Below are 15,460 nucleotides of genomic sequence, written 5' to 3' on the forward strand. Positions count from 1 at the left end.
ATTAGACAGAAGCTGAGCAGCAAAAATCTCCCGCATCTTTGCCAAGCCTTGTATACGAAAATGTGCATCCAACAATTTGCAGCATCTCAATTCCGTCGGTTCAAACAGCCGTAAAATGCCGCTACCGAATAAATTTACCATCCTTGTTGAGAAGTTTCGTACCACCAGTGCGGCTGGCGTAGAGGTTGTTGCATACGGTTTTTAACAAATGGGGAGGGTCGAAAATCATAAATATCTCATGCTGGGGGTTGAATATATTTTTGCATTTGCAAGGATACTCCAAGTTCAAGTTATTCAGCTCTTGGAACATCTTGCGATTTGCACTGAGTCCATCAGCAACAAACTCAGCTACCCGAAATCCACAATCCTCCAAGATGTCGACACATTTCCAGAATATACTCGAAAGTTGAAATGATGCCATCGACTCTGTTGCGTCGTATGCCAATGGTTTGGAAACAGACGTTACCAGGCCATTGGCATAAACTTGAAGAGCGTGTGTAGCTGGTTCATCATCTACAGGTCTCGACTCCCCAAGATCAACGAACCCAACCATTCAGTCTTTCGTTATACTGAATACAATATTCTCTTTCACTGAAAATGCAAAAAATCAGGAGTAGTTGGACACATGAAACATCACAGTGAACAGCATTGCTGAAATATTCGCGATGAAGTTTTCGACACAGCTATAAAGTCATGAGAACACAATCTAGTCAATTTACAGGCAAATTTAAGGTTGGAATTGCTCCAATTTTCAAATTCAACGATCTGTGTCCTGTTCGCAAGAGCAAATGCATTAAAACGATGCATGCACTAAATCGAAACTCGTTTTGTCAGCTACCATGGGAATAAAAATATATAGTCAAGGTAGCCCACCACTCTGTATTGCTTAAGCAATGATGAAGAGTACAGAATAGAATCAATTCCTCACCTTTCAACAAATCAGATGACGCGAATGAAGTTCACAAATCTTTAAACTGTCTTTTTTGTACAATTGATCCAGCCACGGATCTTGTCGCATACTCCTTATAAATTTCTCAAGGTTTTCCGCCCATTCATATTTGGCGCCAGTGCAAAAACGTTTTGCTAGCTATGATTTGGAGTACTTTATGCTGAAGTTTTTGAAGTGGCTTGAGTGCAATTTTACTGGCAGCGCCCCAACAGAGGATGCCATAATGTAACTTCGTGTTAGCCGTATCCGACACAACTTCTCCATCAGTCATTCAGTCAGTTTTATTAATATTTTCATCGTTTCAAAACACCATTATTAATATTTTCATCGTTTCAAAACACCACAAAACTGCGATACAATGAAACGATAGGATAGTGTCGTATTGCTCTTCGACTGAACTAGGGGCCTTATAATATGGAAAAGGGCGCCATGCCATGATATTCTCTACGGCAGCGGTTCTCAACCGGGGGTCCGCGAAGCAATTTCAGGGGGTCCGCGAGACCTCTAAATTTTTAAAATTGTTGATAACCTAATTTTTATTTTATTTTTTAATTTGAGAAAGCATGAGGCAGTTTCGCACCACAACTGCTAAAACCTCATGACTCATATCATCATAATAATCGGCTGACATGGACTATCGTAGTGTGGAAACTCATTTTCATTGCCACTTTTCCAATAACCTGCTGATACAAATATATTGCTGTTTAGAGACGTTTTGTTGACGTTTGTAGAAAAAATAAAAATATGGAGATAGTAACGTCAATCAGTCTCATCAAATTAGTGAACAGCCGTTTGAAATAAAAATTTCCGAAGTATTTCCATAATTTGTCCCAATGAAAGGAACAGCTTCTTGGATGTACAGAAGTTTAATAAACAATTGAATAGTATATTCATATTGAAATGAACCCGAATATTTTCGGCTGACACTCGTCATAAATCGGACAATAATATACCTATGCTCTTAAAGCTCGGCTATCAGATATGGCGCATTCTTATTGCGGATGCCCTATCGACACGGCTGATTTTTTATGAACAAGGAGTGTTTCATTGCTACCAAAGCATTACGCTCCAACCCTGAAATTCATATCACCAGTTATATTGGTATGCAGCCTTGTCTTGTTAATGTTCAATTGTTCAAGGTCGAAACTGTTCGCTCGTAAATATATATGTAAACCAGAACAGAACAAGTCGTTTCATGACAGTCTTTCTCTGGTTGGAAAACGTGGATCCATTCTTTGAAGCATACAATTTGTCTGTACTCTTAGATTAGGATTTCACTTTGACGGTAAAAACTCTCTGCGGGCCGAATCCGGCCCGCGGTCCGTATGTTGCCCGTCCCTGCGCTAGATGCTGGACGTGATATGTTCATAAAATATGTGTTTCTTCATTTTGGTGCCATAAATGTTGCGATCACACCAAAAGTATCGTCGGAAGCGTTATGCGTTAATATTGCATTAGCTTCCATCTATCTTTGCGGAAATGGTTTTCGGCACTCCTCGTTCATATCAAAACGAAGACGCGGATATTCAAGACACGACCACGTACTTCAAGAAATACAGCAGCAAAATTAGCTTTGAAATAATAAAAGTCCACCAATTTCTACATAAATAGTATGATGTTATCTTCAAGAAAAATCATTATTTTGCTGTTTATCACAAGCCTACAGCAGTTCATATTTGCACAAGACAGATGAAGGTTGCACCATAATAGAGCTAAAGTTGAACTAAAACTTGAGGGGGTCCGCGAGGGTCCGTGACGGTCAAATGGGGTCGGCGAAGCCAAAAAGGTTGAGAACCACTGCTCTACGGGGTGTTCGAGTAAACAAAGGATTAGTATCGCATTTCCATATCAATACTATCATTTACATCCAATGATGTGAACGACTGCCTATTCTGTCAAAGATCGACACCTCCTGGGATTTATCAATATGAATCAAGTTATTTACACCTTCTGCATAGCTCCATTTGCTGCTTTTGACAGTCCATGCGAACGAATTACGATCGTTTTCACATCTACTTACTTGAGTAGATTTGAAGTCAGTCAATTCTACTTCAAGTAGTTTAGGTTGCTTATGTAAGAAGTACTTCTACTCGTACTTGAGTAGATTTTTTTCGTCGCTACTTCTACTTGAGTAGCTTTCTTGACTACTTTGACCACCTCTGGTTAACAGCACTTCAGATGTTGGTTGACCGCGCCGAACTCATACCACGTTAATTGTTAATGCTTGCACCGTAACAGCGCGATAACAGAGAACTTGATATAACTTTCAATCACATGCGTTTATGCAGTGTTTACGTTCCCTGGTGACAGCAGTCTGAATTTGAGAATATGCACGCATCACAATGTAAATAAGCAAAGCTTTGTACAGACAGAATAACTGATTTTAATATCCAAATATAACTAAATTAATGAATAAATAATAACTCAAATTTTCAATACAAGCAATGGCGTGTTCAAGAAAATACGGAATAGGCCTAGTTCAGTAAATTATCGGCATCCACGCAGTCAACCACAACAGTTTGACAGAGCAGCAACATCAACGCTGTCTCCTGCGTCTACCTAGGCGGCCCGTGCTTCATTCGCCAACTACGACTGTAACCTCTACTAAAGCCGTGGTGAATAAAGCGAGTGGGATTCTAAATTCTATATCTTGCTCTGCCAAGAAAAATTTTGATATTGTCAGGTTCTGTCGGTATCGTAACTTATAACTTCTAAAGCAATGTTCTCACTGACTAGACCCTGATCTCGGCTTTATTTCCTAGAGGTCTGTAGAAGATGCAGATTGGTCGTCCTCACCAAGTGTTATGGATGATTGAACAACTCTGCCTTCACTCGAATTTGAATTTTCATCGGTGCATTCATTCAGATACAACAAATCACTCGTTGTTCCAATACTTCCATACATAGTATCCTCCATCGGAATGAATCCAGTACTGTGTAAATCTGCATCGGTCGCTGATATATAAGAATGGGTGTCTGAGTGATCGCATGCGTTCTTCAGTTGGACTGAGATATTGTCCAACATGGATTTCATTAATATGGAAATATCGGAACTGGATGGATTAGAAACAGTGTCTGAGCTATCTCCTGCGCAGTTCAGTCGGGCTGACACATTGTCCAACATGGATTTCATTACGTCAGCAACATATGAGCGTGTGCGAGATGTAGAAGTATTCATCTTAAAACAACGGGCATTGCCTGTCTAACAAACAATTGATTGATGAATGCATCACCTACCAGATTCTCCTCGGCTTCTGCTGTATTTCCTGCGCGGTTCAGTCGGGCTGAGACATTGTCCAACATGGATTTCATTATGTCGGCAACATAGGAGCGTGTGCGAGATGTGGAAGTATTCATCTTAAAACAACGGACAATGTCTGTCTATCAAACAGTTAATTGATTAATGCATCACCTACCAGATTCTCCTCGGTTTCCGCCGTATTTTCTGGCGTAGAATCAGTAGCAGCTGACACTTTGTTAGAGCTGGTACATCAAATCAGTTTGAATGCCAAATAAATATCCTCCAAGCAGAGACGAACACAGAGGCGTCAAACACTTTGGTCAATTGGCCAGAGGATATAGTATCGCATGGTAAATTTCCACTACGATACGGAAAAAATCCACACTTGACTACTTTTGTCGGTACAAAGATGAATACGCTACTGAAACCTGAGTTTGCACCTCTCTAAACATGTGTTGTATTGCGCAGAGGCTTCAAATATGTCGCATGCAAAGCAATGCCGGGTACAAAACAATCATTTCAAAGTCACCCCATTCATTCTGTACGTGAATTGCTGACTGCTGTAACGTTCCGATATGAAATGTGCTGCTGGCGTATCCCTGTTCGAGTGATAGCAGAAATTATATTCTTAGCGTTCAGCTGCAACACTTTTGGGTTGTCCACTTTCCAGTTCATGGTTATTTGTCATATAAAAACAGCTTACGAAACCTCTGACTGTGCCATGCCTGAAATTTTTACACTTAGATATAAATCGATCCCCATAGATTCAAAATATCACTCACTCAATCTACATTTGGTTAAAGCCAAGGTACGCGAACGCACACGAATTGCAGGGTTACACAAAATCTATCCCAGTTTGTTGTTTAGTGAATGAGACTTCATTTATGTAAGATTATGCGTTGCAGAGAACAAATCATCAGACTCTCAGGTCTTAGCCCGTTACGTTTGGCCGTGGGCCACAAGTTTGACACCTCTGCCATAACAGATACCAGCTTTATTTGCACCTCACGATGGAAATTTTACTTTCATCCATAATAAGCTGCTTAATGTGATCTGTGGATATACAATTGAATAACTCCTAGGCCAGTGGTTCCCAACCTTTTTCGTCTCGTGCCCCCCTTGGCCGATATTTGAGCTAAAATTCACCCCTATGAAAAAGTTGTCTGTGACTGAAAAAATGTGGTTTTTAACGCGCAACCATGTGTTGACTGAGCAATTAATGGCCAAACATATTCAGATATGTCCAACCTATGGCGAATGCGGACCGCACTAAACTTTGGTAAAGTACAGTCAAGACATGGGGTAATCGTGATTAGTAGGGCGATTTTTTTTTTGACCTAAAAAACGGATGATTTTGACCTAAAAAATCTAAATTTTGACTTTTTTTGACCTAAAAAAACTGAAATTTGACCAAATTTTGACCTCACGTATGCAAATTAGGTGTTTTCGCACATAATGTTAAAATTGTATTACTTATCTTCATTTCTGGTTGGAACTGTCTGTCCTTACAAAGTAGATTGGCCTGAAAGAACGTTTTTGGCTCAAAAACTGACACATTTTTACATGAAAAAACTAGTATTTTAACGAAATCTGGCCCTATGAAGAATTGCAGTTGTTACATTGTAACGTATTATGGTGGAATAATCAAAATTTGTTGTAGTACAACGAAAGATACTTTCCTACATTCTCGGGTAGAAAGTGTTTGTTTTGTTTGTTTGTTTTGTGGTATTCATGGTGTTTGTCAACTACTATGGTCATTTACACCAGGCCGATATTCTTCATTATTTTCCGTAACCGCCAACATATAGCACGGCCCACCTCTATAGGCTTTTTTGTAAGACACCGCTTACGCGGATGAGGTGGCGAGGCGGAGCCTAGGTAAACCTCCAACACTTAGCTATCGGAATTATGAAGTCGACCTTGGTCGGAGTCGAACCCACACCCATTGGTGTTGCAGCCGCGGATTATACCACTGCGCTATCTCGGGTAAAAAGTGTCTGTTCTTACTAAGTAGCTTGCCAAGAATGGAGAAAGAACGTTCGACAGCAGCAGTTGTTAGCTGACAACACTAAAGTTGTGTGCACACTGATTGCTGGTGATGCACCGTGTTGCTTCATTCTGACAATGTTGTCTATATCACAATTTTTCAGCTTGCGCTTCTTGATGTAAGAACCATGTGCCCAAGCAGTCTTGCTTCAGATAGGATATTGCGGTACGTTGACCATAAAACCATGTCACTATTTGTTTCATTTGACCGTTTATGATTCACAATGAGCAGACGATGGGCCGTTTGCAACGGTAGACCTATAAAGTAGGCTACAGGCTGTAAATTATCAAATGATAAGTTCACAGACAGCGCAAAATCGACGATACAAACGAAATGTAGAGGTCAAAAAATGTCTGATTTTGTAAACAATTTTGACAAATTTTGACCTAACGCTACAATTTTGACCTAATTTTGACTTTTTTTGACATGTCAAAAAAAAATCGCCCTAGTGATTAGTAATCGTAATCGATTACGACGATTACATCATTTTCAAGTAATCGTAATCGCAATCGATTACATTAGAGAAAATTACGAAGTAATCGTAATCGATTGCTTCACATATCTAATCGATTTTTTTGTGAAAGAACAATTACTTTTCATTTGTACTTGAACTATGGCATTAACTGCACATTCGTGAACAATAGGGTTGTCCATAATTTGGAAAATCTCAAAATTATGCGTATCCATGTCTCATTCTATAGATTATAGTTAAAAAACGTCAATGAACCTGCAATAAGCTCACGGGAAAGTCGTTAACATTTGTCTAAATGCGTTTGAAAGTAGCTGCCGTAGAGTGGGCGTGTTTGCGACCATAGAACGGCAAGCAGACTAGTTATCACGAAATCACGGCGTTTGATTAGCTAATCTGCTACGCTTCAATGATCACGACATTGGCGGCTTGTTGATCAGCTGGTAAAGGAATCGGCTAACGGCGGTGATTCTGTAAGCGCATTGTAGGTTGGTCCGCCAATCATTATTTAGGATTAATTCAGAACATGTTGAGTAACGAAACACATGATGAACAAAGAACAGCTGCTTCACAATATCTTTAAATACATGACATGATGGCTTATTGTGAATGTAACCGTTGTAGCCTGTATGCCTTGATTTCATTGATGGAAAGCACAAAAACAAGCGGAAAAATATTGCAAAGGCGCTTATGCAAGTGGCAAACGAATTTCTAGTTTCAGAGGGGATGTATCGTCATTGAATACAGATATAAAGCTTGACATTGACACTACTTTGTCTGATCTTATTAGGCTGTTGTCGTGGTGAAGTCTTGAATGCTGTAAGGGCTGGATTAATCTGTCATTTATGCTTGGCACTTGTCAGATTATTGCAGCATAATGAATCATACCCGCAAGTGCTGTCAAAGTCTTCAATGATGCCGCGAAAAGAGGTCTAAAGATGAGCACAGACTATGCTGGTAGGACCAGCAAAAAGACAGTTTGCTTGCATTGCTTAGCATGTCCTTAATGAATCTTAGATCATTACCGGCTGCATGACGACTAATGCTTGAATCAAACCAGACATGGACATAAAAATGATGTATTGAAGCGGTGTGGTAGTTACACTCTTCTTCAGAAATCCAATGTAAGCTACCTGGTCGGCCCACATATCTTCTGAGCATACAGGATTGTGTCCAGAATCCATATCACATGGTATGCTGCACCAGTTTGGCGATGTCTAATATACCTTACCTGCACCCAGAAAAACAGGATCACTTAGTGTGATCTCAAGCATATCAGATATGTAGGCTATTTCTGGTGTCTATACTTACTTCTATAAGTTCACAATAAATTCGCTGTTTCACCTCTGTCATGCCTGCAATGGGTTATTGTTGCACTAAAGCTATCGGTACTTAGTTTTAACACTAAAACATTCAATGACCAGATGTCTCAGTTTATTATTAAATCACCAACGTACAATGCGCTTACAGAATCATTGTCGTTAGCGAACTTCTTGAACTAGTACAAGCACATAATCAGCAAGCCGCTGTGGTCGTGACCATTCAAGCATAGCTGATTAACCAATGAAGAGACATGATTTCGTGATTACTAGTCTTCTCGCCGTTCTATGGTCGCTAACACGCCCACTCTAAGGCAGCTACTTTCAAACTCATTTAGACAAATGTTAACGACTTTCCTATGAGCTTATTGCAGGTTCATTGATGTTTTTTTATCAATAATCTACAGAATGAGACATGGATACGCATCTTTTTTGAGATTTTCCAAATTATGGACAACCCTAGTGAACAAGTAAGAGTGCGATATTATACCATGTTATTGATAGCAAAGACGTCAAAGACGCCACTCCTCATTATTACGTCACAGCTCACAAGTATTAGCTTTGCTCGTTATTGCGCAACGAATTTTCCACACGTAGTAAATAGATATTCGATGTACGTAAGTTTTACAATGTACAATCTACAATTGTACAATGTAAAAGTAGTAGTGTGATTGTAATAAGAACCACCGGCAGCGTGTCGTATATATCAGGTCATCAATTCACTCGAGACGCAACTACCTCGCAGCGTAGTACTAATCACCACTCAGCCTAGTTTCAAATAGTAACGATTGTATCCATGTTTGTTTATGCTTGGCTAGACGCAGTTTAAACGTTGCTGCTTGGCGAGGAGTAGGCCTGCGTATAGGTACAGCGTACAGCTGACAAAGATTTGTCATTTTGTACTCGTCAAATGAAACATTACGATTTCCACATCGAAGCATTAAAAATCAACGAATGCTGATGGAAATCATAACCGAGCTGTTGTTTGCCGTTATTCGTAACGGCATCTCGCAATATAACAGGCACCCATCGTTTTTTCGCAATTCTTTATTCAACATTTGGATCTGCATCCATAGCCATCAGCTTATACACCATGTTAGCATAAGATGTAGCTAGAATCAGAAGCGAAACAGGACTTCGTCACCCCCAGACCCCATTTTTCGACCGGCCTTTTCACACCAACTTGAAGTGAAGACACGTTTGATGCGATGTGGATTCGCTGTGTAATTGTTGTTGTCACGGGAATTGCGAATTTATCTTCAAAATCATGACTGAATTTCATCAATAATAATGGTAATTGCATAAACATTTTATCTCTTTTGATCCTCTCTCAGCACACGAGGTCAGATTTACCGGCAGAGCTGAGGGAGCTGGTGTCTTCGAAAATTTTGGCACGCAATTATTAATTATAACATATTCGGTAGGGCCCGTTATCAAAGTACTTTGTTGCATGTTGTTAATTCGTGACCTCCCGTCTGCTATGTAGTCAAAAGATATTGGAGTCACCCAAACGTAGCAGACTAAACTAAAGAAAAACGTTTTTCGTGAGACGCACAGAAACAATGTCATTTCTTCACATTTCTTCTTCATATCTAGAGACATTAAATCGCGAATAATTTTTTTAATCCATTATTTCTCTACAAAATAAGATGATTTACGAAATTATTCTGGGTCCCCTTCGAGCTCGCCATACATCCAATTGGGAGGTTCGGGTTGCGCCCTGATTAGAATGGAAATCGCTGGGTGCGAGAGCTATAAAGTTGGGCAATGGGTATATTGTGATGTAACAAACAAATGACGTCACATTTAAGTAGGAAAATGCTCTCTCATGAGGCCCTATCATTGCAATTGTTATATTGTCATCCAATATATCTCGAAATATAAGTTCTAAGAAGCAAAATGAATGTAATCGTGAGTAATAGTGATTACTTTTCCAATGTAATCGTAATCGTAATCGAATACTTCGAAATTTTGCTGTAATCGTAATCGTAATCGCGTGATACAGAAGTAATCGTAATCGCAATCGATTACATTCATGAAGTAATCACCCCATGTCTGAGTCAAATTTGACCTGTTTTTGACCGATCGGGTAGCCGCTGACGAAAAATAAATCACCAAGTCCGCTTGCTATGGACTTGAGTTAAATCGATTAATTTGGTACGGTATGTTTTTCACGTTAGCTCATTTGTTGGCTTAAAAAGTTAAACAATTTCACTAGAGGCCTTGTGCTGAATTCGGCTTGACGTTTTCCTGCTTAGTAGCAATTTGGTCGAGAGGTTGTCGCAGACCCAACGAAATCGTCTCGTGAGCCTCACTTTATCAGGGGGTGTAATAGCTACGGAAGGCATTTAAACATATACCTAGCTTGAAATCCGCCAAAGAAACAGACAATTGTAAAGAACTAATTTCTACTTAACAGTTCTATACCATAAAAATCTAAAAACCTTGTGAATCCAGTGTATCTATCTCCAGACACAATATGCCCCCCCCCCCGGTTGGGAACCACTGTCCTAGGCTTTTAAGGTCAAAGAAAATCCAGACTTTGCAACTATCGAGTCAAATGCATGGATCCAAAAGTATCATTACCATGTTCCTTAGTTAGCGGACGTTTGATTTGGTGAGGCTGCACCATAACAGACAAAAAAATTGCGATCACTCTCAGTAGATGCAATGCATAGAATCATAGAAGACATTTTGTAATCTCACCTCTTTCTCATGAGAACCCAAAGCAGAGCAAGCAGGCATAAGAAAAGTATTGGTCCCATAATAAGAGAAACTTGAGCTGTAGCTCCTAGTGCGTCTTCTGATGAACAAAGAGGATAATTAAACACCGGTATATCAATTGAAGTTGAAGCAATGTTACCCCACTCAGTTGTGCTATCTGTTTGAGATTTCATTACAAAATCTTGGTTTTATGAAACACATATCGAATTTTACTGGTTGGTGGCAAGGAAATGACGTGTTTTTGTGTCAACGTATTTGCGTGAAGCAATATCCTCGTTCATTAAGATCATGAATCCCTACTGAAAACCTCTCGAAAATCTGTCTGAAATTGGCGTTCTCAGAATACTCACCTACAATTGCGAAAAACATGATGACGCAAGTACGCTATCTCATTGATAATTATGTATGCATTGATCTGCTTTGCATTATCATGATAATTTGCCATGCTGGTTCCCGTTTATTGCCACTAAGATTTTACCTGAACTGGGACTCCCTCTTACAAACAGGATGAAAAAACACTGAAATGCCCATACATTTCCAAAATTTGCGTGATGACTAGGGCGATTATTTTTAACCTAAGAACGGAAAATTTTGCTCCAAAAATATAAATTCTGACACTATTGCACTTGATGTTGAAATTTTTGTACTTTTCTAGATTTCTGGTTGGAATTGCCTGTCCATACGAAGTAGCTTGGCAATAATAGACAAAAAACATTCAGCAGCATCGAAGTTCAGTGTATACTGCTAGAGTGCTAGTTACGCATGTAACGTATGTGTTGCTTCATACCGACAATGTTGTCTACGTTGCACATTTTAGACCGCAACCCAAATCAGAGTTTCGTGAACATCTCGCGATCCACCCATATATTGATAACCACTGTGCTATAAAAACCTCCACACTGTCAAGTTTCATATTCAGATTTGAGATATCGTCATGCGCTTGTAAAAACTTCGGATCTACTAGAAATTTGACTCATTTTTAAGTGTATCGATCAGGGCTTTGGAGCAATCGTAAATTTCAAACTGAACCAGTTGGGCTCTGGAGCTCTCTTCTATGATAAATTAGCTCAGGAGCTCATTGATACCACCGCTCCAGCTCCGGCAACTATGGTTCGGTTGTAGCCGTCGCAAGGAACCAGCATTTTGTGGGGGTATGCAAAGTCCTGTAACGTAATAATTACTTTGTGTCGTCTGTCGATGACGTCATATCCGTACGAGAACACAACTTATTCCATGCCAATGCATGCACACTGTACACACAATGCAGCATTAAAACAGTGACGTGATGTTTTAATGCAGGTACTACACTCATTAATATCCAGACATACAGCTAATTTCATCTTGAAATGGTTCGATTGGTTCAGATGTAACTGCAGAAATGAGCGACCTTATCAGCAGAAATCCACTTTTTACAAAATATATGCAATGGCTTCAAATTCGATATTGGTGCGCTCGTTACCAGTCTGTCTGTCGTCGATCAAGTGTAGTGGAGTATAGAAGTTTCCCCTTCAAACGAATCGAATGAACTCGAAATTAGTGCCACTGACAAGCTGGTGGTGCATCAATATTTGAGAACTTAATTCAACGTCGTGCACTGCACAAGTCAGTAACCAATTATACTGCATGCTCGCAAGTGACATTGGGCGACAATTCAAGAATACGAATGTATCAAGTAGACAAGAATGAATGCACAAAATTGTTTAGAAATTGGAAAGCGCGCCTCCAATCACTAATGCCATCTTATAATTCAGCACCAGGGCAGGGCCCGGACACCGCATTGACTAGCTCGCATCGCGGCAACTGTAAGCTATGCAGACAATAATGGCGATCTGGGCTGATTCGATGCATATCCCTATTTACGTTCGCAAATCGTTACTGGAGTAAACGGTCGTGCGCTTGTATGAATTTCAATTCATAGGCAAAAACAATGACACACTATCCAATTTGGCCCTACGATTAAAAAACTATCCACGAAGAACGTGCATTTGCTCGTCCAATTCAGTAAGGAGACAATGAAATGCATCGGAGCCGGAGCTACTGTTCATACAACCGGCTCCAGCTCCGGCTCCTCTTGAATTTTATGTAGAGCTCCAGCTCTGCTGAAAATGCACGGCTCCGGGGCTCCGGTTTTAAAGCTCTGGTGTCGATCACAATGCCATGTCAGCTTATTTGTTTCATTGGACGATATATGATTTACAATGAGTAGACAATGGGCCATCTACAAAAGTATATGCTATTGAATAGTATATTCATATTGATATGAACCCGAATATTTTCAGCTGACACTCGTCAGGGGTAATCGTCAGCAACTAGAGAATTGGAAAGAACATTGTATATCAACAATCGTATCACAAAATATGATGTCACAAGCAATGCTCCCTCTAAGCTGCGCACGTGCGCAAATGCGCAGTACTGACACTGTCTCTGTGCACAGAAAATCTAAGTTGCGCACAAAAAATCCGAAGTGATGACCTTTTTTTTAGTCGTTACGCACTGTTATCCAAGGGTCTGCGCAGTGAGTTGGTGAGTGTGCGCAGACTCATCAAAAATTAGAGGGAACATTGGTCACCAGCATGAAATTTCGAATGAGAAGGCGTTCAATCCACTATTCCCAGGTGGTACACGAACTTCTTCTGTTGACAGAGTTTCAGCTGGTGTATTTTGATTAAAGTCGACTCCAAGGCGCACAAATGGACGGCCCCTCCCAATAACGCGAAATCTGTCGTCACAATAATTATTTGCACAAATCGGATTATCCAATAGATGTTTGCCGATTGCAGAATTAATGGCCTTTGATCACTCAGCATCAAGCTTGAGTGGATGAGTTAGGGATGAGCTTTTCACCGAGCGTGATGCACGTGTTCTGATAAATCTGCGGACATGCTGGTTTATGCGTTCCTGCAGACGCTTTGACTTTCTTCCCACGTAGCGACAATCAAAGTCGCACTTATATTAGAACACTACATTACTTGAAGTGCAGGAAGCACGTCTTTGCGTGTTGAAGGGAGCAGCTGCGTAAGCGGGTAGTAGTGGGACCAATCCATGGTAGATGGATATAAACATCTTTTATTGTTCGTTCGGTGGGCTGTTGATTTTTCTGCGTTGAATTGCGTTAATTTCCTCTATATCAATCAATCAATCAGGTTTATTAATATTTTCATCGTTTCAAAACATCACAAGACTGCGATACAATGAAAAGATAGGAAGGTGTCGAAACAACTTGAAGTAGCCATTAAGATCAGACACCCACCTTAGCCTAGGCGAAGTAAATAAGAGGTATGTACACTGAATGAAAAGTAATGCAGAGAATATAAGACGCAAGCGACAAAATGAGGTGGCATGTGGCGGAGGGCGAGGTCGATGTTAGGTCGCGGCTGATGACATGTTCAGGGTAACCGTTATCAAGTAAGATTTTTCGGACGTTGTCAAGTTCTAAACTCAGTTTTTTACCCGAACATATCATCAACGCTCCATGAACGAGGGTGCCTATGAGGTTAATTTTTCTGTGTTGAGGACTAAATGTTGAGGTATTGGCCTGTGAATGTCGGTTTCCTGAAGACAGACGTTTCAAATTTGTTGCTATTGCGCTTTTCGACTAAAACGTCTAGAAATGATAATGAGTTATTGCGTTCTTTTTCAATTTGTGAATTGCAAGGCCGGGTGAAGCGAGTTTAAGCGAATGAGAAATTGATCACACTCCACTCATTCCTGAATATGACAAAACTATCATCTACATAGCGGTGGTACAGTAGTGGTTTAACGGACTCACGCTGGGAGAGAAGCTCGCACTCATAATATCCTACGAAAATGTTAGCCAAAATAGGTCCCAGGGGACAACCCACCCTCACGCTGTCTATTTGTCTAAACATAACCTCGTTAAAGCTGAACCCAACGGAACAGGTTGACGCTTGTAAAAGTTAAACATGGGATTGATGGTGGTGGTACCTTACCACCGTACAGCGCGTTGGCACAAATATCAATAGTCCCTTGCAGTGGAACGTTCATTAAAAGACTCAGAAACACGTCTGGATTTGGCAAATCCAGGTTTCGTATTTCACCAGCGAACGTGAAAGAATCGCGAACACATTCCGTACCGTACAATTCCCGAACAGGTTCCATAATGGCAATAAGCCATTTTGCCAACTGATGTTGAGCAGAACCGATCATGGAAAGTATAGGTCTCACTGGAACATTGGCTGTGTGAGTTTGGCAGTCCATACATGCGTGGTCTTTGCGCTCCCGTTGCTCTGATGGCACTGTATGTTTCTGCCGTTAAGACATCGTTTTTCTTAAAGGTCAGCAAACGGTTTGCCAGTAGTCTTTCAATTTTAGGTGAGCGAGATAAATTTGGTTTTGTCATGCAATATTGATTCCATTTTCGAAATGTAGTCAGCTTTGTTCAGAATGACAACACCTGATCCTAGTCTGGTTTGGTGATGTGAATTTCAGGGTTGGATCGTAATGCTTTGATGGCAAGGAAACACTCCCTGTTCATCAGGAAATCCGCCTTGTCGACCGGGCATCCACAATACGAATGTGCCAAATCTGATAACTGAGCTTTAAGAGCAGGTATATCCTCGTCTGATTTAGGTTCATGGTGTTTTAATTGGCCGAGGAGAACTTCAAATTCCGTAAATACCTCCTCATTCTTGATAGCGGTCGGTGGCAGGCAAAAATGAAGCCAATGGGATAAAACGAATTCTTCAGTCGG

At 40.4% G+C, this 15,460-nt stretch overlaps 1 protein-coding gene across 3 annotated transcripts in view; it reads right to left on the reverse strand.

Annotated features, from left to right (window-relative positions):
• Positions 1-2,214: 2,214 nt before the first annotated feature.
• LOC145456587 (uncharacterized) overlaps positions 2,215-15,460 on the reverse strand; it is a 32,794-nt gene continuing 19,548 nt past the window's right edge. For 2 of the 3 annotated variants that reach the window (XM_080334723.1, XM_080334722.1), the window contains 4 exons: positions 10,732-10,828; positions 4,366-4,432; positions 4,187-4,306; positions 2,215-4,127 (listed from right to left, as the gene is read on the reverse strand). In XM_080334723.1, the coding sequence (XP_080190849.1) occupies positions 3,708-4,127; positions 4,187-4,306; positions 4,366-4,432; positions 10,732-10,828 (704 nt within the window). In that variant the 3' untranslated portion in view covers positions 2,215-3,707. The remainder of the gene's footprint in view (positions 4,128-4,186; positions 4,307-4,365; positions 4,433-10,731; positions 10,829-15,460) is intronic. The other variant, XM_080334724.1, reaches the window with a different exon arrangement.

The sequence above is a fragment of the Botryllus schlosseri genome, chromosome 14 (genome assembly GCF_051294905.1).
Source record: "Botryllus schlosseri isolate E-star chromosome 14, Bs_hap1, whole genome shotgun sequence".
NCBI lineage: Eukaryota > Metazoa > Chordata > Ascidiacea > Stolidobranchia > Styelidae > Botryllus > Botryllus schlosseri.